The sequence below is a fragment of the Pleurodeles waltl genome, chromosome 8 (genome assembly GCF_031143425.1).
Source record: "Pleurodeles waltl isolate 20211129_DDA chromosome 8, aPleWal1.hap1.20221129, whole genome shotgun sequence".
NCBI classification, from domain to species: Eukaryota; Metazoa; Chordata; class Amphibia; order Caudata; family Salamandridae; genus Pleurodeles; species Pleurodeles waltl.
The window spans coordinates 1,147,963,182-1,147,987,155 of NC_090447.1; the positions used below are offsets into that span (position 1 = coordinate 1,147,963,182).

General features: G+C 47.1%; 1 protein-coding gene across 3 annotated transcripts in view; it reads right to left on the minus strand.

Moving 5' to 3' along the window:
• The window catches only part of RB1 (RB transcriptional corepressor 1), a 776,914-nt gene that overhangs the window by 430,671 nt on the left and 322,269 nt on the right, over positions 1–23,974 (minus strand). For all 3 annotated transcript variants that reach the window (XM_069205380.1, XM_069205381.1, XM_069205379.1), the window contains one exon: positions 8,598–8,779. In XM_069205380.1, coding sequence (XP_069061481.1) covers positions 8,598–8,779 — 182 coding nt within the window. The remainder of the gene's footprint in view (positions 1–8,597; positions 8,780–23,974) is intronic.

Sequence of the window (23,974 nt, forward strand, 5' to 3'; positions counted from 1 at the left end):
TTGATAGTGAACCCCAGCTAATGCAAAAGGTTCGCCATAGTCTGGAGGTGGGGGACAACTATCTGTGGCAAGTTCGCCTTCAACAGCCAATCGTCAAGGTAGGGGAAGACTGGAATCCTTAACTTGCGCAGATGAGCTGCTACCACTACAATCACCTTCGTGAACGCCCAAGGGGCACTGGTAAGGCCAAAGGGGAGCACGGTAAACTGAAAGTGCTCGTGACCAACCACGAATCGTAGGTAACGTCTGTGGGCCGGCAAGACGGGAATGTGGAAGTATGCGTCTTGCAAGTCCAACGCTACCATCCAGTCTCTGAGATCCAGGGCAGATAGAACCTGAGCCAATGTCAACATTTTGAACTTCTCCTTCTTGAGAAAGAGATTGAGGGACTGAAGATCTAATGAGGGACTGAAGATCTAATATGGGTTGAAGATCTTTGTCCTTTTTCGGAACCAGAAAGTAGGGGAATATCAACCACGACCTACTTCTGGTAACAGAACCCTCTCTATAGCTCCTTTGGCCATATGATCCTCCGATATGTGAATGTATGAAGGTGGCATGGCTGGAGGTGATGTCTAGAAGGGGAGGGAGCAGCCCCTTCGGACAATTTGGAGGACCCACCTGTCCGAGGGATTGGATTGCCATTGAGGCAGGTGATGGCGTATCCTGCCACCCACTGGCTTCGGATGTACCTGCAGACTAGGAAGGCTAGGAACTAGGAAGGCTTGGATGCTGAAGAGGGGGCGGGGTGGACAGGAAGTAACTAGGGCTGTACAGCATACGTGGGTCATGGCCGGGGGGAAGGACGTGGTTGGGTGCCCCTTCCGTAGCCACGAAAGGTGGACTGCTGGGGTCTAGGTGTGGGCACGAGGCCTAAGGACCGGACCCGCGGCTCGGGAATCCTTAAAGCGATTGAGCGCCGAGTCCGCATTGTCTCCGAAGAGAAGTGTGCTGTAGGAAGTTGGCTTTGTATATACTATTTCAAAGTAAGAAACAGTCTGCAGAGAGTCCAAGGGTTCCCCTTAGAGGTAAGATAGTGGCAAAATTAGATGATTCTAATGCTCTATTTTGTGGTAGTGTGGTCGAGCAGTAGGCTCATCAGAGGGTAGTGTTAAGCATTTGTTGTACACACACACAGGCAATAAATGACGAACACACACTCAAAGACTTACTCCAGGCCAACAGGTTTTTATATAGAAAAATATATTTTCTTAGTTTATTTTAAGAACCACAGGTTTAAGTTTTGAAGTAAACACATGAAATGCAAGATACTTCACACAGGTAAGTTAGGAACGTTGAATAAATGCAATATCATATACAGTCTTTGTTAAAACGGCAATTCGCTATTTTAAAAGTGGACACAGTGCAAAAATCAACAGTTCCTGGGGGAGGTAAGTAAAGATTAGTTTGTGAGGTAAGTAAAACACTTACAAGTCTCAGTTCCTGGGCATAGGCAGCCCACCGTTGGGGGTTCAAGGCAACCCCAAAGTTACCGCACCAGCAGCTCATGGCCGGTCAGGTGCAGAGGTCAAAGAAGTGCCCAAAACACATAGGCGCCTATGGAGAACAGGGGTGCTCCAGTTCCAGTCTGCCAGCAGGTAAGTACCCGTGTCTTTGGGGGGCAGACCAGGGGGGTTTTGAAGAGCACCTTTGGGGGGGGGGGGGGGGGGGGGGGAACACAAGTAGGCACACAAAACACACCCTCAGCGGCACAGTGGCGGCCAGGTGCAGTGTGCAAAGCAGGTGTCGGGTTTCAGATAGGAATCAATGGAGGGACCCGGGGTTACCCTAGCGGTGCAGGCAGGCACGGGGGGTGTCTTCTCAGGACAGCCACCACCTGGGCTAGGCATTGTGTCGCCTGGGGGTCACTCCTGTGCTGAGGTTCAGTTCCTTCAGTCCTGGGGGCTGTGGGTGCAGTGCTGATTCCATACGTCGGGTCCTTTGTTATAGGCAGTCGCGGTCAGGGGGAGCCTCTGGATTCTAAGGGTGTCGCTGTGGGGGCTCAGGGGGGGTCGTCTCAGGCTACTCATGGACCCGCAGTCGCCAGGGAGTCATCCCTGTGGTGTTTCTTCTCTGGATCTAGAGACGGGGGCGTCAGGTGCAGAGTGTGAAGTCTCACGCTTCCGGCGGGAAACGTGAAGCCTTTGAAAGTTGCTTCTTTGTTGCAAAGAAGTTGCTGATGTTGAGCAGAGCCAGTGCTCACGGGAGTTTCTTGGTCCTTTAGTTCAGGGCAGTCCTCTGAGGCTTCAGAGGTTGCTGGTCCCTGTCGGATGCATCGCTGGTTGCAGGTTTTCGAATCAGGAGACAGGCCGGTAGGGCTGGGGCCAAAGCAGTTGTCGTCTTCCATCTTCTCTGCAGGCTTGTAGGTCAGAAGTCCTTCTCGTTTCTTCAGGTTGCAGGAATCTGATTTCCTAGGTTCTGGGGTGCCCCTAAATACTAGATTTAGGGGTGTGTTTGGGTCTGCAAGGGCAGTAGCTAATGGCTACTGTCCTTGAGGGTGGCTACACCCTCTTTGTGTCTCTTCCCTGGGGGGAGGGGGGCACATCCCTAATCCTATTGGGGGAATCCTCCAAACTCAAGATGGAGGATTTCTTAAGGCAGGGGTCACCTCAGCTCAGGACACCTTAGGGGCTGTCCTGACTGGTCGGTGACGACTCCTTGTTTTTCTCATTATCTCCTCCAGCCTTGCTGCCAAAAGTGGGGGCAGTGGCCGGAGGGGCAGGAATCTCCACTAGCTGGGATGCCCTGGGGCGCTGTAACAAAAGGGGTGAGCTTTTGAGGCTCACCGCCTGGTGTTATAGTTCCTGCAGGGGGAAGTGAGAAGCACCTCCACCCAGTAAAGGCTTTGTTCCTGGCCACAGAGTGACAAAGGCACTCTCCCCATGTGGCCAGCAACATGTCTGGTGTGTGGCAGGCTGGCAGAAACTAGTCAGCCTACACCAGAAGTCTGGTTGGTATTCAGGGGGCATCTCTAAGATGCCCTCTGGGTGTATGTTACAATAAATTGCACACTGGCATCAGTGTGCATTTAGTGTGCGTAGAAGTTTGATACCAAACTTCCCAGTTTTCAGTGTAGCCATTATGGAACTGTGGAGTTTGTGTTTGACAAACTCCCAGACCATATACTCTTATGGCTACCCTGCACTTACAATGTCTAAGGTTTTGCTTAGACACTGTAGGGGCATAGTGCTCACGCACATATGCCCTCACCTGTGGTATATGGCACCCTGCCTTAGGGCTGTAAAGCCTGCTATAGGGGTGACTTACATCTGCCACAGGCAGTGTGAGGTTTGCATGGCACTCTGAGGGGAGTGCCATGTCGATTTAGTCTTTTTCTCCTCACCAGCACACACAAGCTGTGAGGCAGTGTGCATGTGCTGAGTGAGGGGTCTCCAGGGTGGCATAAGACATGCTGCAGCCCTTAGAGATCTTCCCTGGCATCAGGGCCCTTGGTACCAGTTACAAGGGACTTATCTGGGTGCCAGGCTGTGCCAATTGTGGAAGCAAAGGTACAGTTTAGGGAAAGAACACTGGTGCTGGGGCCTGGTTACAAGGGATACAGCACACTTTCAATCAAAACCCCCAGCATCAGCAAAGGCAAAAAGTTAAGGGGTAACCATGCCAAGTAGGCATTTCCTTACATGTGCCATCAAAGGGCATGTCCATCAAGGATTGCTGGACATCCCCCGAAAAGCCAGATGTTCTCAGCCAGGCGTGGCATCTCAATGCCACCGTTGATACAATCGATCTGCCCAGGGAGTTGGTCGTATCCAGTCCACAACGAATCATGAACTTGGCTGCATCCCTCCCATCTGTTACGGCTCGGGAAAGGACAGTCCGGGCCTCCTCTGGAACTGCAGGCAGCACTTGCGCGACCGTATCCCAAAGAGTATGGGAATAGCGGCCCAAAAGGCATTCGGTGTTCACAGACCGCAGCGCTAGACTGCTGAAAGAAAACAACTTCTTCCCCAAATTATCCAGTCTTTTTGATTCCCTATCCGGGGGTGCGACAGGGAATGCACCAGATGAAGAAGAATTCTGTATGACAAGGCTCTCTGGCATGGGGTGTTGGGTCAGTAATTTGGGGTCTGATGGCGTAGGCCAATGGTGGCGGGCAATCAGCCTAATCACAGGAGCCCCTGTGCTTGGTCTGGACCAAGTACCCAAAAGGACGTCTGAGTGCTTCATTAAAGGTAGAAAGGGACTCTGAAGAGGAAGACCCCGGCTGAAGCACGTCGGTTAGGATGTTAGGCCTATCCTCCACAGAAGGTAGCTCAAGGTCCAGGACCTCAGCCGCCCTTCTCACCACCATAGAATAAGAAGCACCCTCCTCTGTAGCCACGCTAGGAGGAGAGAGCATACCAGTGTCGGCGGAGGTATCTAGACCACTGGCTTCACCCAAATCCTACACCCGGTCCATTTGGGGGTCAAGCTGGTATTCTAAAGGGACCAATGTCCCCTCCATACTCTCCCCTTATCCATATCCACAAGAATAATAGTCTGGATTAACCCTGGGCCCAGGAGAGCCCATAGAGAAAGGAATTGGCATTGACAGACGTCGTTCCGACTCTGGGTCATCGGGTGTGAGGATAGGTGCGACGTCGAATGTGGGCCCAACCGACGTCAGGAGTGTCGATGTCTGACCAGACGCCGGTGAAGTTCGCTGTGGAACGACCAGCGTCAAGACAGTTCTGCAATTGGATCCGGAGGGGCCCTCCGGAGCCGTGGCTGAAGCGGACAGCTCTGAAACCGAGGGGACACCAACCGACTCCACTTCAAAGGTGGGTCGCACACCTCAAAAATGAGGCGCATGGCCTCGTAAAATTCCTTAAGTTGGGCGGGGGTGGCTCAGGCTCCCGGGAAGTCGGAGAAGCACAGAGCCAACCCAGATGAAGGCTCTGTTGACATAAGCCTAGAGCGGCGACACTCTCCCCGCATCGTATCATCCGATCGACAGGGTGAAGTCGAAGAACGCTTGTCCTTCTTCGGCGACTTCTTTTTGTGACCTGAATGTCCCGATGACTTGGAGGACGAAGATTGGTGGTGATTCCGCGGCAGGTCTCAAGACCTTCCACTTGGACGGGACCGTGAGCACCGCAGAGTCGAGTGTGGGGCTGCCATGAGCTTTAGGGACAGATCCCTCAAAGTTTTCGGGTTTACGGCCTGACACTTGGAGCACGACTTAGGGTCGTGATCGCGCTCCAGGCACCAGAGACACACGAGGTGCAGATCCGTCACCGACATGGTTCGGTGACAGGACTCGCAGGGCTTGAATCTAGTCTTGTGGGACATCCCTCGATGCATCCACGAACTCGTCAAAAACTTAGACGAAAGAGTTGACGTACTCAAAAAATGACTGAGGTAGCTCTTCTCCGGATCTGAGTGTAGGCTGGCGCGGAAAGAAAATAATTGACGTCAGCGTGGCGCCTATATATGACCGCAATGTCATCAGGGCGAGCATGACGCCAACGATGCCCACAGAGTCGACCAACGCCACCTGACGGCGCGCAGAGGTACTGCTCTAAGAAAAATCTCCAGATCCAGTCTGACGCCTGGGGAAATTCAAAGGTAAGGAATCTGCAACTAGAAGTCTCTATCAGATAGTATTACAAGCCAGAGGAAACCACCCATACTGCACAGTGATTGAAAATCGGTTTAAGCAAAGTCATATTGAGAAAGCCTATTTATTTATTACCTTGAAAACACAGAAACCCAATCAAAGGATCCATCTTCCCAACCCACTTGTTTGCGTGCAATAGTGTGTGATGCATATGTAAAATGTATGAATGCACCAGTGTAATCAAGGCCTATGGGCTCTATTTTGGAACCACCTGACTTACTCATGTGCACAAGAATGAAGTGAAGTAGTTTTCCCACAAAGTTTTAGTGTATTAGTGACATTACTGAAGCCGGAGAGAGGAGACCTAGACAGAGAAAGGAAGAGGAGACATCTCTTTAGAAATTCAATTAGGCCCTTATACTGAAAAGAGCTGCTGTTTTGTCTTGTTAAACACAGCTATTTGGTAGATGGTGGTACTGAAGGGTGACTGCAGTCTCTGTTATTCAGACCATGAAGGGTCTTTTATGTCTGGACCGTTTTTGTCACTTTTCTCTATCACTGCTAAGTGTGGCTGTTGATAGCCAGGTGCAGAATGCTCACACCTCCTTGTGTTGGTGCTGTGGGTGCTCTAAAGTGGAGAAGCACCTGCTGGGAGGAGCATTACTCTACTTAAAGAATGAGTCTAGAAGACAGCTTGGAAAGGAAGGACCAACGCAAACCAGTGCAGAAAGTACAAACAGGCAATCCACATTCCTTGTCTGGTTTGCCTATATAAAATTGGGACCTGTCGACCCACTTCTTTTTACTGATCCAAGTTCTCCTTAAGGAGTAGCCAGAGGACCACTATGGAGCCAAAGCTTGTGTCCCTGATAGCAAGCTTCTCACAGTTGGGGGATGCCACCTGGAATCTAACCTGGAAGAAACAGTCACGTCCCGGTCCTGAAGAGAGTGGAAGCTGACCTGCCTGAGAATGAGAGCGAAGGAATGAGACAGTCCTGCAGGAAGAGATCCCTACCAGGGTGAACCAAACTTGGTGACCCCAGAGCTGGTGTACATCAACCTGAGACTCACAAGCGAGTAACTGGCATGCTCTTGGACGAGGGCACTGTCTTTTTTGCAGAGTCGGCAAACATGTGGCACTGTGCTGAAGTGTGCTTGAGCGGTCTCTTTGCCATTGTGCACCTAAATGTAGTCTGTTTTGAGTGTGCCTGAGCAGACTGCGGAGTCATGACCCTGAACACAGCCAGGCCGTAGCACGGACCAGAAGTGTGCCCGAGCAGACTGCACCACTGTGACCACAACTGTTGTGCCTCAAAGTGGACTGAGCTGCTGCAAGTTAGAAGCGTAGCCAGAGCGAACTGGATTTGCCACTTTGACTAACTGGACACACACAGCCCAAGCCTCTGACCCAACATCATGCGAGTGTTCTCAGAGGTGTACAGCCAGCTCCTGAGAAGAGTATAATGTGGCCCAATTACCTCTGATCCCACCAACTTACCCTTCACCGGGAGCAGGGTCTGTAAAGCACTCAAGAAAGCCAGCGACACTAGAGCCTACTGCCAAATAATCCAGAGGAGCCGATCCTGCATTGGTGCACTTGCAGCTGGCACATCTTCCACCCGGAGAAGGGAAGGAGAGGAGCTAACACATGCTGTGATCATGACCACAACTGGCAAAGAAGACTTGCATTTGTGCAGAAGTGTCCACTGGGACTAAGACTGTAGGACTGAGTGTTCAAACTGCATGAGAGGGGTATCTCCACAGCTGCACCCGACACCTACCACACATTTTACCTTGGGACCACGGAAAGTGAAGGCACTTGAACCCTGGCGACAGAGGCCCAATGCCTGTGATTATTCATAATGGGCAAAAACTGGACTGGACAATCATTTATTAAGCTGTTGATTGATTTGAGTGCTGAGCTTGATAGACGCCACTCTAACTCCCAAACAAGTCATTGCTACCACTGGGAATCAAGTGCTGAAAGGGTCATACTTCTGTCAGTTTGCAGAGACATATAAGGACAAACCCCGGTACTTCAGAGGAAAACTACCCCAGGCCCAACGGCCAAGGCCCATAGCACCTGCTTGACTTGTGGCTCGAACCAAGGTGAGTCATATCCAACCCCAACATAAAAAGGAAAAACCGTTCCTTGCTTATTTTAATACCCAACAGGCATTCATCAACTGCAAAAGTATTTAGGAATTAACTGGGTTCTCACTTGGAAGGTTCAGATATAGACACCGTCCCCGAGAGCTCATCTCTGCCCCTTGACCCCTCAACCTCATGTTCAGCAAAATGTCAACGGAACAATTGCTATTAAAATTGGAAAAATATTCTTCAATGTTTGACAGAGTAACTGAAAAAGTATTTTCTCTTATCAAGGTCCTGATGTTTTAAATACAAATAATAACCGGAGGAATAACATATAAATAACAACTGTAGAAAAGTCTCACTAAAAGGTACTGCGATATAGTAAATGTGTACACTGCAAATCATATAACACTGCTTCCCAAAGGGGGGAAAACAAGATGGAAGGTGAAAGAACAGTTGTTCTCAATTTTTGAGGCAGTTCATCCAAAGTTAATTCAGAATCAATTTGGTTAACAATAATTTAATGTTGTTACAATACACCGTGTCATGTTTCGAGAGAAGTTGGACACACTTTGGCACCAGTAAGTTCACATATCAACCTTATGATTACCCTCACAGAATTAACATCTGCTAGCGTACTTTTGGACGCCAACTGGATGTACAATGGCAAGCCTTTTGCCCTGGGGACTGAACACCCTAATACTAATAGTCACAAAACTATGGGCACAGATAACTGTGTAAATTGCATACAACACAACAAGTGTTTACTGTACAGCAGTGGAAACGCGGTCACCACAAAATATAAACAAATAATAATGTCCAGCTAAAATATAACAAGCAACAAGCACATCATGCCATTCTGATGTACAATTTTAAGAAGGTGATACTTTATACAATTTCAGGTAACACTGGGAAAATACAAAGGGTTTAGTCTGGTACTTACTGATCGCCAAGCCAGAGATTCCATAATACGATGTTCACAGCTTTCCAAATGTTTGATTATCTCTCTCGTCAGGCTTGGCTCGTCTTTTATAAAACTCTCAATTACCTTATAGAAGTCATAAGGCTCTATTTTAAATGCTTCCAAAATCCAAGGAAAAGACAAATCTGTTTCTCTGATGATGCCTGTGGTAACATATACAATACTGTATGTTGAGTTAGAAAGGATACAGAGCATATCTAGATCAGAGATAAGAGGGGTAAGGATTTGTTTGAGGTATAAACAATTTTTGCTTACTAGCACATCCTTAACCTAACGCAGGATAAAGGAATGCATAGTTAAATCACACTGCAATGACAGGCTCAGAATTCCCCAAAACCTCAGCAGCAAATCATTTATTTTTTTGAAAAACAGATTTTGTTGCACTTTAGTGAGCACTGTATTGAAAATGTCACTTACCCAGTGTACATCTGTTCGTGGCATTGGTCGCTGCAGATTCACATGTTGTGCACAGTCCGCCATCTGGTGTTGGGTCGGAGTGTTACAAGTTGTTTTTCTTCGAAGAAGTCTTTCGAGTCACGAGACCGAGGGACTCCTCCTCTTTGCTTCCATTGCGCATGGGCGTCGGCTCCATCTTAGATTGTTTTCCCCGCAGAGGGTGAGGTAGGAGTTGTGTGTGTTAGTAATAGTGCCCATGCAATGGAATGAATAAGTATGTACAAATTAAGGTTAAGTAATATATATATATATATATACAAATGTACAGATGTTGAAGATAACTTCCGACGGCTACAGGCTCCCGGGGAGGCGGGTGGGCACATGTGAATCTGCAGCGACCAATGCCACGAACAGATGTACACTGGGTAAGTGACATTTTCAGTTCGATGGCATCTGTTGCTGCAGATACACATGTTGTGCATAGACTAATAAGCAGTTATCTCCCCAAAAGCGGTGGCTCAGCCTGTAGGAGTGGAAGTAGTCTGAAACAAAGTTCTTAGTACGGCTTGACCTACTGTGGCCTGTTGTGCGGATAGCACGTCTACACAGTAGTGTTTAGTAAATGTGTGAGGCGTGGACCATGTGGCTGCCTTACATATTTCGTGCATTGGAATATTTCCTAGGAAAGCCATGGTAGCGCCTTTTTTCCTGGTTGAGTGTGCCCTTGGTGTAATGGGCAGTTGTCTCTTTGCTTTAAGATAGCAGGTTTGGATGCACTTAACTATCCATCTGGCTTTACCTTGTTTTGATATTGGGTTTCCTGTATGAGGTTTTTGAAATGCAATAAACAGTTGTTTTGTTTTCCTAACCTCCTTTGTTCTGTCGATGTAGTACATTAGCGCTCTTTTGACATCTAATGTATGTAGTGCCTTTTCAGCTACTGAGTCTGGCTGTGGGAAGAACACTGGTAACTCTACCGTTTGATTTAAGTGGAACGGTGAAATAACCTTTGGTAGGAATTTAGGATTGGTTCTCAGTACAACCTTATTTTTGTGTATTTGGATAAAAGGTTCCTGTATTGTAAATGCCTGAATTTCACTTACTCTTCTTACAGATGTGATGGCAATGAGAAATGCAACTTTCCAGGTTAAGAATTGTATTTCACAAGAATGCATGGGTTCAAAAGGTGGTCCCATGAGTCTTGTCAAGACAATGTTAAGGTTCCATGAAGGAACTGGTGGTGTTCTTGGTGGTATTATTCTTCTTAGTCCCTCCATAAATGCTTTAATGACGGGTATCCTAAACAGTGAAGTTGAATGAGTAATCTGCAGGTATGCAGATATTGCTGCAAGGTGTATTTTTATGGAAGAGAAGGCTAGGTTTGACTTTTGTAAGTGTAGTAAGTATCCCACCACATCCTTTGGGGATGCGTGTAATGGATGAACTTGATTATTATGGCAGTAGCAAACAAACCTTTTCCATTTGCTTGCGTAGCAGTGTCTAGTGGATGGCCTTCTAGCTTGTTTTATGACTTCCATACATTCTTGAGTGAGGTTTAAATGTCCGAATTCTAGGATTTCAGGAGCCAGATTGCTAGATTGAGCGATGCTGGGTTTGGATGCCTGATCTGCTGTTTGTGTTGTGTTAACAGATCTGGCCTGTTGGGTAACTTGACGTGTGGTACTACTGACAGGTCTAGTAGTGTTGTGTACCAAGGTTGTCTTGCCCATGTTGGTGCTATTAATATGAGTGAGTTTGTTTTGACTCAATTTGTTTACTAGATATGGAAGGAGAGGGAGAGGGGGAAATGCGTATGCAAATTTCCCTGACCAGTTCATCCATAGGGCATTGCCTTGAGACTGTTTGTGTGGGTACCTGGATGCGAAGTCTCGGCATTTTGCGTTCTCCTTTGTTGCAAATAGGTCTATTTGCGGTGTACCCCAAATTTTGAAGTAAGTGTTTAGGATTTGGGGGTGAATCTCCCATTCGTGGACCTGTTGGTGATCTCGAGAGAGATTGTCTGCTAGTTGATTTTGGATCCCTGGAATAAACTGTGCTATTAGGCGAATGTGGTTGTGAATCGCCCATTGCCATATCTTTTGTGCTAGGAGACATAGCTGTGTCGAGTGTGTTCCTCCTTGCTTGTTTAGGTAATACATTGTTGTCATGTTGTCTGTTTTGACAAGAACGTATTTGTGGGTTATGATGGGTTGAAATGCTTTTAGCGCTAGGAATACTGCTAGTAATTCTAGGTGATTTATATGCAGTTTTGTTTGATGTACGTCCCATTGTCCTTGGATGCTGTGGTGATCGAGGTGTGCTCCCCACCCTGTCATGGAAGCATCTGTTGTTATCACGTATTGTGGCACTGGGTCTTGGAACGGCCGCCCTTTGTTTAAATTTGTACTGTTCCACCATAGAAGCGAGACGTATGTTTGGCGGTCTATCAACACCAGATCTAGAAGGTGACCCTGTGCATGTGACCATTGTGATGCTAGGCACTGTTGTAAGGGCCTCATGTGCAGTCTTGCGTTTGGGACAATGGCTATGCATGAGGACATCATGCCTAGGAGTTTTAAAACCACTTTTGCCTGTATTTTTAGTGTTGGATACATGGCCTGTATGACCTTGTGAAAATGTTGAACCCTTTGTGGACACGGAGTGGCTAATCCTTTTGTTGTGTCGATTACCGCTCCTAAGTAGTGCTGTATTTTGCACAATGTTTGATTTTGTGTAGTTGAGGGAGAACCCGAGTTTGTGGAGGGTTTGTATGACATACTCTGTGTGTTGTGAACACTTTGTTAACGAGTTGGTCTTGATTAGCCAATCGTCTAGATACGGGAATACGTGTATTTGCTGCCTTCTGATGTGTGCGGCTACTACTGCTAGGCATTTGGTAAACACCCTTGGTGCGGTTGTTATACCGAACGGTAAGACTTTGAATTGATAGTGTATTCCCTTGAATACAAACCTTAGGTATTTCCTGTGCGAAGGATGTATCGGTATGTGGAAATACGCGTCTTTGAGATCTAAGGTTGTCATGTAATCCTGTTGCTTTAGCAGTGGTAACACTTCCTGTAGCGTGACCATGTGAAAGTGGTCTGATTTGATGTAGGTGTTTAGTATTCTGAGATCTAAGATTGGCCTCAGTGTTTTGTCCTTTTTGGGTATTAGAAAGTACAGTGAATAGACGCCTGTGTTTATTTCCGTACATGGTACCAGTTCTATTGCTTCTTTTTGCAGTAGTGCTTGAACTTCTATTTCTAGGAGGTCTAAATGCTGTTTTGACATTTTTTGTGTTTTGGGTGGGATATTTGGAGGGATCTGTAGAAATTCTATGCAATAACCATGTTGGATAATTGCTAAGACCCAAGTGTCTGTTGTTATATCCACCCATGATTGATAAAACTGACTTATTCTTCCCCCCACTGGTGTTATGTGGAGGGGTTGAGTGACCTGTAAGTCACTGTTTGGTTGTTGGGGTTTTGGGGCTTTGAAATTTCCCCCGGTTTCTCGGGAATTGTCCTCCTCTGTACTGGCCCCGAAAACCTCCCCTTTGGTACTGTCCCTGGTAGGTAGACGGTGTCGATTGTGAGGTGCTGGCTTGTGTGGCCTGACCCCGAAACCCTCCTCTGAATGTTGTTTTACGGAAGGTGCCGAAAGTGCCTCTGCTCTGCGGGGAGTAGAGCGCGCCCATGGCCTTGGCTGTGTCAGTATCCTTTTTCAGCTTCTCAATCGCTGTGTCATCCTCTGGTCCGAACAATTGTTGTTCGTTGAACGGCATGTTGAGTACCGCTTGCTGTATTTCTGGCTTAAAGCCAGATGTGCGCAACCATGCGTGCCTTCTGATGGTAACTGCAGTGTTTATTGTTCTTGCAGCTGTGTCCGCTGCATCCATAGAGGAGCGTATTTGGTTATTGGAGATGTTTTGTCCCTCCTCAACCACTTGTTTTGCCCGCTTCTGAAATTCCTTGGGTAGATGCTCGATGAGATGCTGCATCTCGTCCCAATGGGCTCTGTCATAGCGCGCTAGGAGCGCCTGAGAGTTGGCGATGCGCCACTGGCTGGCAGCTTGTACAGCGACCCTTTTCCCAGCTGCGTCGAATTTTCGGCTTTCCTTATCCGGGGGTGGTGCATCGCCCGATGTGTGTGAATTGGCTCTCTTGCGAGCTGCTCCTACCACGACTGAGTCTGGTGGCAGTTGAGAGGTGATAAAAGCAGGGTCTGTGGGAGGTGCTTTATATTTCTTCTCTACCCTTGGAGTGATTGCTCTACTCTTCACGGGGTCTTTGAAGATTTGCTTCGCGTGCCTTAGCATTCCCGGAAGCATAGGCAGGCTTTGGTAGTTGCTATGGGTGGAGGAGAGGGTGTTAAAAAGGAAGTCATCCTCGACAGGTTCTGTGTGTAACGCCACGTTGTGGAATTCTGCTGCCCTAGCTACCACCTGCGCATACGCTGTGCTGTCCTCGGGTGGTGATGGCTTGGTAGGGTATGACTCTGGGCTATTGTCTGACACTGGTGCGTTGTATAGGTCCCAAGCATCCTGGTCATCTTGGCTCATGGTGGTGTGAGCCGGTGAATGTGACGGAGTTTGTGCCGGTGATATTTGAGTTACAGGTGGAGGAGAGGGTGGCGGAGTTGCTTTCTTTGCCACCTTTGCTTGTGGTGTTAGTTGTTCAGTTTGGAACTCTAGTCTCCTTTTTCTCTTGATTGGTGGAAGAGTGCTAATCTTCCCCGTTCCACTCTGGATGAAGATCCTCTTTTGTGTATGGTCTACATCAGTAGTCTGTAGCTCCTCCTCAAACCTGTGCTTACGCATTTGAGAGGACAATGAATGTTCCTCTGAATATGAGCCGGTAGTGATTTCGGTTGCTGGTTGTTTTGGCACCGAAACTGTGTCCTTTTTTGTTTTCGGCTCTGAGGCAAATCTCTTCTTTTTCGGAGTCGAGCCTTCTCGGCGTCGATCATCCTCGGTGCCGCTGTCTCTGCGTCGAGCAGCGTCGGCTCCGCCTTCTCGGCGTCGATCTTTTTCGGCAACACTTTCTCGGTCGCGAGAGTGTTGCGTGCCTGTGTCTCGACCCGAGTCGGACGATCTGGGCACCATTTCGGCCTTTTTCGGTGCCGATGGACGGTCACCTTTATGGGTCGAGCCATGGCCAGTTGGCAGTGGCGTCCCCTGGGCCTTGTCTATTTTCTTGTGCTGAGTGCTTTTCGACGTCTTACTCACAGTTTCGTCGACGTCGAATTCATCTGAGTCAGTTTCATGGATGGAGAAGGCTTCCTCCTCTTCTCCTTGTTCCTCGAACTCTCGGTGTTCTGTCGGCGTGGACGCCATCTGTAGTCTTCTGGCCCGACGGTCACGGAGCGTTTTTCGGGACCGGAACGCACGACAGGCCTCACAAGATTCTTCTTTGTGCTCGGGCGACAGGCACAAGTTACAGACCAAATGTTGGTCCGTATATGGGTATTTATTGTGGCATTTAGGACAGAATCGGAACGGGGTCCGTTCCATCGGTGTCGATGTTACACGCGGTCGGGCCGACCAGGCCCCGACGGGGGATCGGAATTACCCCGAAGGGCTACCGGAGCTCTTCGCGATTCGGTGTCGATTCTAACTATCCCGATCCCGAGCTAAACAATACCGACGTAATTTTTCGAAGTTTTGACTATCTTTCCGTCCCGAAACCCGGAGCGAAAAGGAACACGTCTGAACCCGAGGGCGGAAAAAAAACAATCTAAGATGGAGCCGACGCCCATGCGCAATGGAAGCAAAGAGGAGGAGTCCCTCGGTCTCGTGACTCGAAAGACTTCTTCGAAGAAAACTTGTAACACTCCGACCCAACACCAGATGGCGGACTGTGCACAACATGTGTATCTGCAGCAACAGATGCCATCGAACATTACATACCAGTCATGTATGACAATACAGTAAGGTTCGAGTACATAAGACATCAGATGGTAAGTCAATGTACATATACTTTATTGAGGAACAACAAATAGAACAGTTTTAATTCAACAAATTAGACAGTAGCATGTGAATAAAACACTTCAAAGGGAAAGGCCAGCTAAAACCCCAAGCAGATAGCAGGATATATAATTATTTGGAACAGAAAGCTTATGTTTAAAGATAGGAAGAAATCTGGTAGCATGGTGGTATCAATATTGTCGGTATAATCAAAGAGGCTAGTGGATAACAAGTGGCTGAATCTTACATTTTGTAGTGCTTCAGCAGATTTATGCTTAACACGGTAAGGACAGAATTCCATCAAGACAAAGTACAGACCCAATAGGCCCACTTGTGAAATAGCACGCAAAGTCAGTGAAAGGGTAAATTTGAAGTGCCTGAGATATCAGTTTAGGAAGTGTTAGAACAGAATACTTTGAGGCCCTCCTGCAGTTTAGGACAATAGGGTTCCACAGACCTGGACCATAGCCTCAAATAATTAGGAGAGGCCTTTCTGCATCTGAAACACAAGGATGTTATGGCAGAGTGATTTATTGCGCCTAATCAAATTTTCCCTCTAGAGATCTTCAGTTTGAAGGGCATGTATTTAGGGGTGTATTTGTTTACCGTATTGTAGGTGAGAGAGAGTTTGGAGCTAGCTTATCCTTAGGTCTGGTGTAATATATAACACCTGTGGGAACCAGAGAGGAGATATGCAGCTTAAGCCCAATGTTAGGGATATCAAATAATACCAGGTTTCCATAGTCAATTCTTGATAGGGCTAGTGACTTGACTGATGCATTGAGTACTGTTATAAAAGATGTATTAGCTTTAATTAGCCTTCGTTGGGATTGTGGACCCACAGCCGTGGACTTGTTGTAAACGTGGTGATTTGGTTTAGTGTTCAAAAGAGAAACGCATGTATTTTGAATTTTGTACAGAAATGCCTGCAAAGGTCCATTGCACAATACAATTTTGAGTCACGTGGTGCATATTACAGGAGGTAAAAGCCTGTTTTTGGCACACAGTGATTTATTATCCACCTGTTAGATCTTAGACAAGCATCTCTCACTAGGTGGATATACTACTCGAAGATGAGATACTTGGCTGCAACTAAGTATCACTGGTATGTCACCGTAAATTTACACCAAGGCATTCTAATAAACTGCTAAAGGGATCGATGTGTACACCAAAAAGCAGTGGGAAAGTGTAGGAAAGTGCCTCTTTTGGCATGGTCACTCCCCACTTTTTGCATGGTTTCTGGTGTGATTTTGACTGGTAGTGCACTGGATCCCTGTTAACCAGGTCCCTGGTGTCAGATCTCTTTCCCCAAAACTGCACAGTTGTTTTGCACAACTAGCAAACTCTTTAGCTACCACTGAAAGTCCCTAGTAAATGGTACCCCTGGGGTAATAAGTAAAGTCTCTAAATTGTGCCCAGGAACCCTCAACAAACTCAATCAAAACATGGCCTGTCACATACGCCTGTGTGCCAGGTCCCCTAACACTGCATGTGCCAGGTGTAGGTCATCCCTAAGACAGGGTGCATCCAGGCACATGTGAGGGAATATATGCATGAGTAGATATGCTCTTACTATGTCTCTGTTGATTCTGAGACACAGTAAGTGCACAAGGCAGCAATTTTAAAAGCATGTGCTGGACACTGATCACTAAGAGTTCTTCAGCTACATGATGGCTACATGATGGCTTCTCTGAATCCTGTAGTGTTTGCTATCAAACATCTCAGAATAATAAACCAGCACTGACCCCAGTGATGGATTTATTAAAAAATGCACACAGAGGGCACCTTAGTGGGGCCCTCTGAAAACCTACCCAGCTACTGGTGTGTTCACTGACCGGTTCAAACCAGTGCAGCCACCCTAGATCGAGCTCTGACCCCCTGAGGTGAAAGCCAGTGCTCTTAGATGCCCAGAACAAAGACCTGCTCTGTGCAGAGGTGATAGCACCTTGTCCAGAACAGGATGGACATTCCAGGGTGGAGAGCTTCAAAGGCCATGCTGCCACTAAAATGCAATCCAGGTCTCTTCAAATGGTGAAAATGACCAACCCCCCGTCCTGACCCCACTTTTGGTGGCAGCACAGGTGGGAAAATTAATTAAATTAGGAGGAGTGTCCACTTCATGCCAGGCCCACCCCTAAGGTGGACGAGCTGAAGTGGACACTACTTTTTAAATTCCTCCATCTTGTTTGGAAAGAATTAGGCCACTAGGCTTAGGGTTATGCACTCTTCCCAGCAAAAGTGGAAAGGGTGTAGTCATCTTAAAGGTAGTCAGCCCAATGGTTACTGCCTGGCACTCCCTGTAACACCCCTATATTAAATGTTTAGGTGGCACGTCTGAACCCTAGAACTAAGATCCTGACTACCTACGAAGAAGAAGGACAAAGAAGAGTTGCCCCCACAGAAGAAGAGAAAGAAAAAACAGCTGACCCAGTACCAAACCTTCCTGCCTGCCTGCTGGTCTCAACAGACTCAGCACAAAAAGACTCATCCTGCAGCTTCAAGAAACCCAGGAAGCCTGCCTGCATTCTAAAAAGATGCAGAGTCCCGTAAGCAGCGGACCTGCTCAGCAACAAAGTATCCAACAAGGACACTGCAGCCTGGAGACCCAACACCTGAAGTGACTTCTGCACCCGATGACCTTATTCCAATGAAAACCCCACCAACAGTGCCAGCGGGCTCCCCACCTGTCCTAAGCTCAAGTTCACCCAAGTGACACCTCTCCTGGACTCATCCAAGTCGCCTGCAGCCCCTGCATGCAGGTCCCCTCTCCCACAGCCTGCTGGATAGAGAAAATCAAACAGCTACCACTGCATCCAAGCCCGCTGAAGTGGGTCATCCATGCCAACGACGTCCCCGGGTTCTAAGAGCTCGAGTCTATCCCTGATAGTCTCCGCCACAACGCCTGCAACCTCAACACAAAGGACCCTCTGACCCCAAGTACTCAGACGGTGAAACTCGATACCATAGGACACCCCTGTATCTGTCACCCCTGGGCCCTGGAGACAAGAACCAACAGAGCACCTACCTTCCTAGACATGTCAAGTCTTCCACCTACCTACTTGTTGTCTCTGACTGGTTTTCTAGCCAGAGCCTGCAACCTGTCTTTGCGAGGACCAAACTCCAACAGGAAACCATTGGGCACCCAATGCCTTACTGCACTTCTGCACCCGGCTGTCCCAGTGCACCCAGTGTGATCTGTTTGTGTGGTTCTAATCATTGCCCAATACTTACCTTAACTCCCCGATATTGGCTTTTTAAGTCGTTGTTAACCATGTGTTTGTTGAACAATGTTTTTACTCCATAGGATAAGAATGAGAGAACTCTGAATACTGCACTGTTTATTTTTTAAACTGCAAATTATTTATGTTTAAGAGTCTACTTACCTGATTACAAAGTTCTTGTGTTTGAAACATTTATAAAAATAATTATTTTTCTAGATTGGTCTCAGATTTACCCATTGAGTGTGTGTCTCATTCATTGCCTCTGTGGCTACAACAAATGCTTAGCACAACCCTACAATAAGCTTAACTGCTTCCCCACACTACCACAAATAGAGCATTAGTCCTATCTACTTTTTCCTCTGCAATACCAATTGGGGATCAACTGAACTTTTCTGCACAGTGTACTTCCGTTTAGTGCACTATATAGAGCGCCAGCTTCCTACATTGGTGAAACAGTGGTGGAGTCTGCGACTTTGCATTTGCTGATACCACTTGGTCACTAAGTGACTACACAAGTAAATCCAAAAATTTCTTTTAGATAAATTGTATTTCTGCATTGGGTATTTTTCAAAATTCTTAAAAGTACTGTTAGGGACCCGTAGCTTAACAGTAAAAACATACTTCAGTCAGCACTACAAAAACCTGTCTTAGGATTTTTCTCTAGCTCAAAAAGTTCCCAAGTTTAGTACAATAATGAGTACCTCAGAGGACAGGTTGGTAGAGCTCAACGTCACCCCTTACCTTCAGCTTTCCAACAAGTAGGTAACAGCCCTCTGTAAAGGGTACAAAATAAAAACAGGCTAAACCCCTATTAGTGCGAAGCTCCAGGTGCTACTGGCAGATCATAAACAGGCCCATCATTCTGGTGAGGCCACTGATCCTGTAAAGCAGGATCAACACAACTCAAGTGGGGAGGAAGAAAGGGGCCCTCCACCACTTCAAAGAGATTAATCTGTACCCAAAGTGTCTAGGACACCTCCCTCTAGAGTACTCAAAGTCCAGAGAAACACTCTCAGAAAAGGAGTTTCTCTTAAAGAGAAATTAGCTAGGAGACTTGTCCTGGAAGACAGAATCCTAGCAATAGAGAGAGAAGATAAATTATTTTAGTAGCCATGCATGATGGCAGCAATTTTATAATTAGGGACAGAGTAGAGCACTGTAACCTTAAAATCCCCAACGGGATTGTCCCCAAATAGGAGGAAGGTGATAATTTCACCAATTGGTTCACAGCCTATGAGAGGGCCTGTGTTGCAAGGAACCTTGCTAAATAGCATTGGGGCCGTCCTCTGTGGGAACTGTTTTCAGGAAAGTGCAGGGATAGACTCCCGACACTCAATGAGGCAGATGCAAGGTCCTACGACCTCATGAAGGATACCCTGATCGAGGGCTTTGAGCTTACTCCTGAGGAGTACAGGATGAAATTCAGGGAGACTCGAAAAACCCAGAGTCAGTCCTTGGTTTATTCTGTGGACTTCTCAGTGAGGACAATAGCAGGCTGGTTAGAAGGTAGCAAAATGCACGATTATGAAGGTCTTTACAGTTTAATAATGAAAGAGCATCTGTTGAATGATTGTGTGCAGAAAACGTTACAGCAGTTCCTGGTAGACCTAGGTCCACTTTCTCCTCAAGAGTTGGGGAAGGCAGGCAGGCTACTGGGTCAAAACATGGGTGACCAAAACTTCCACTGGTCGGGGGGACCACATGAAAGGGGCCAAAAAGCCCTCACAAGGGAAAGAAGGTAACCAAAACAAGGAAAAAAATAAAGAGTCTTCAAAAGGCCCCCAAAATCCTGCACACAAGGGTGGGCCCTGAGACTCCTCAAGGTCCAAGGGTGGGTACAGAGTGTAAAATTGAGATTCAAAAAAGGCTTAGTGTCATCATTGCAAGGCTCTTCGACACCAAACTGGAGTCCAGACCTGTCCCCACAAAAAGAAAACATCTAGTGCAACTGTAGTGGTAAGTCTCCAGGTAGGATTCCAGGTAGGCCGTGACCATGTCAGTGAGCCTACTGAGGCAACTGTAGTCTCAGAGGGTGGGGTGGGTGTAGCTGCCCTGGCTGTCTGGCCCAGTAATCTGGACAGATACAGATAAAAACCTCATATTAATGGGATTCAAGTTGAAGCCCAGAAAGACACTGGTGCCAGTGACACCATGGTGACTGAGCAACTGGTGTGCTCAGACCAGTATCTGACTGGTGAGCCATACTCAGTGCTCAACGCAGACATTCAGGTTAAGGTACATCCCATGTCGAAGGTATCCTTAGAATGGGGAGGTTTAACTGGCTAGAAGAGATGGTGGGATCTCCTACAATCCCTGTGTAATGTTCCATTAAGTAATGATCTGGAGCCATCAGCATGGCTGAGGTAGAAAGAAAGAGATAGACCCATGCAGCTATGCTGGTTTTCCCTGAATGGGTTTGTGTAGAAACAAGGGCTTAGAGCAAGGTCCAAGGGGAAAATGTAGAGTAGGAATCTGGAATAATCGCCTAACCTACCAAGAGAAAGGCCGAGAAGACTTGGGGACCAGCTTCAAAACAGATCACAGAACAGGTTCCCTATCCTCGGGGAGAAAACCTGCAAACCCAGAGGAAACCGAGCCCTGGAGCTTAGGCCTTACACGGCAGAGCTCCATGGACCAGAGGGACCCTCTAGGGACGATCTGTGCCAGGGACAAAAAAACACCTGACCCACTCCTGCAGGCCTGAGACAGCAAGCTGCTGATCAAGAAAGGAGATATATCAGTGGCTCCCACGGGACCTACAGGGAGTGCAGAATTATTAGGCAAATGAGTATTTTGACCACATCATCCTCTTTATGCATGTTGTCTTACTCCAAGCTGTATAGGCTTGAAAGCCTACTACCAATTAAGCATATTAGGTGATGTGCATCTCTGTAATGAGAAGGGGTGTGGTCTAATGACATCAACACCCTATATCAGGTGTGCATAATTATTAGGCAACTTCCTTTCCTTTGGCAAAATGGGTCAAAAGAAGGACTTGACAGGCTCAGAAAAGTCAAAAATAGTGAGATATCTTGCAGAGGGATGCAGCACTCTTAAAATTGCAAAGCTTCTGAAGCGTGATCATCGAACAATCAAGCGTTTCATTCAAAATAGTCAACAGAATCGCAAGAAGCGTGTGGAAAAACCAAGGCGCAAAATAACTGCCCATGAACTGAGAAAAGTCAAGCGTGCAGCTTCCACAATGCCACTTGCCACCAGTTTGGCCATATTTCAGAGCTGCAACATCACTGGAGTGCCCAAAAGCACAAGGTGTGCAATACTCAGAGACATGGCCAAGGTAAGAAAGGCTGAAAGACGACCACCACTGAACAAGACACACAAGCTGAAACGTCAAGACTGGGCCAAGAAATATCTCAAGACTGATTTTTCTAAGGTTTTATGGACTGATGAAATGAGAGTGAGTCTTGATGGGCCAGATGGATGGGCCCGTGGCTGGATTGGTAAAGGGCAGAGAGCTCCAGTCCGACTCAGACGCCAGCAAGGTGGAGGTGGAGGTGGAGTACTGGTTTGGGCTGGTATCATCAAAGATGAGCTTGTGGGGCCTTTTCGGGTTGAGGATGGAGTCAAGCTCAACTCCCAGTCCTACTGCCAGTTCCTGGAAGACACCTTCTTCAAGCAGTGGTACAGGAAGAAGTCTGCATCCTTCAAGAAAAACATGATTTTCATGCAGGACAATGCTCCATCACACGCGTCCAAGTACTCCACAGCGTGGCTGGCAAGAAAGGGTATAAAAGAAGGAAATCTAATGACATGGCCTCCTTGTTCACCTGATCTGAACCCCATTGAGAACCTGTGGTCCATCATCAAATGTGAGATTTACAAGGAGGGAAAACAGTACACCTCTCTGAACAGTGTCTGGGAGGCTGTGGTTGCTGCTGCACGCAATGTTGATGGTGAACAGATCAAAACACTGACAGAATCCATGGATGGCAGGCTTTTGAGTGTCCTTGCAAAGAAAGGTGGCTATATTGGTCACTGATTTGTTTTTGTTTTGTTTTTGAATGTCAGAAATGTATATTTGTGAATGTTGAGATGTTATATTGGTTTCACTGGTAATAATAAATAATTGAAATGGGTATATATTTGTTTTTTGTTAAGTTGCCTAATAATTATGCACAGTAATAGTCACCTGCACACACAGATATCCCCCTAACATAGCTAAAACTAAAAACAAACTAAAAACTACTTCCAAAAATATTCAGCTTTGATATTAATGAGTTTTTTGGGTTCATTGAGAACATGGTTGTTGTTCAATAATAAAATTAATCCTCAAAAATACAACTTGCCTAATAATTCTGCACTCCCTGTATTGGGAGGAGGGACTTCTTTACAATGAGGCCAGAGATCCCAAACTGGGTGCCACTAGGAGAGTGGTAGTGCCTCAACAGTTTAGAACATTTCTTCTCACTTTGGCCCATGATATCCCCCTAGCTGTGCATCTTGGCCAGGCAAAAACATGGAGTCCTGGCCAGGCATGTCTCAGAAGGTAAAGGAGTTTAGTAACTCCTGTGCCACCTCCTTTAGTTCCACTTCCAGTGGTTGGGGTTTCCTTCGAGAGGGTTGTAATTGACATATTCGGTCCCCTTGACCCTGCAACAGCCTTAGGGAACAGATTCCCTGAAGAAATTCCCCTGAGGCCTAATACTGCCCCTGCAGTAGCTAGAGCCTTCATTGATGTACTCACCATAGTGGGCTTTCCAAAGGAGGTGGTGTCAGACAGAGCTACCAACTTCATGTCTGGCTACCTGAAGCACATGTGCACTGAACGTGGTATGACTTATACAGTGCAATTGTCTTGTTGAGAGAATTAAGACACTCAGCAATGATTGGTGGATTCCCTGAAAAAGTCAGAAGGAGACAGGATGTCTTACTTCCATGCATGCTCTTTGCTTACAAGAAAGTGCCACAGAAGGGAGTAGGGGTTTCCCCCTTTGAACTTTTGTTTGGGCATCCTGTGAGGGGGGGGCACTTTGGCTTGCTAAGGAGGGATGGGAGAGGCCTCTCAGAGAACCAAAGAAAGACATAGTGGACTATGTACGTGGCCTTTGCTCTATAATGTATGAGAACATTATAAAAGACATAAAAAAAACCTTGAGGCCAGCCAAGAGCTCCAGATGCTCTGGTATGACCATAAGGCTGCACTGTTGGAGTTCCACAGAGAGCAGAAGGTGTGGGTCTTGAAGCCTTTGACTCCTAGGGCCCTCCAGGACATATAGAGTGGACTGTAATCCATCTTAGAAAGAAAAGGTCTTTGGCTCTTGCAGAAGCCCCAAAAGGGTGATACATGTAAACCGCCTGAAACCCTTTCATGACAGAGCCGAGATGACCATGCTTATGGTCACTGATGAGGGACAGGAAGCTGAGAGTGAACCTCTCCCTGAACTCCTTTCCAGCAACCTAAAAGATGGCTTAGTTGTGGGAGTGGTCTTTTCAGAAACCCTCACTGACCAACAGCAGACTGAGTGCAAGCAAATCTTGCATCAGTATGCTGAGCTCTCCTCTTTGACCCCTGGTCAGACTACATGGTGTATCTATGATGTCGACACTGGAGACAGATTGCCTTTCAAAAACATATTATATATAGACACTCTGATCAAAAAGCTGAGGTCAGCAAGATGCTGGAATTGGGAGTCATTGAGCACTCTGAGAGCCCCTAGGCCAGCCCAGTTGTTCAAGTCCCCAAACCTCATTTCCAGTGTGGAAAGAAAGAAATGAGGTTTTGTGTGGACTATAGG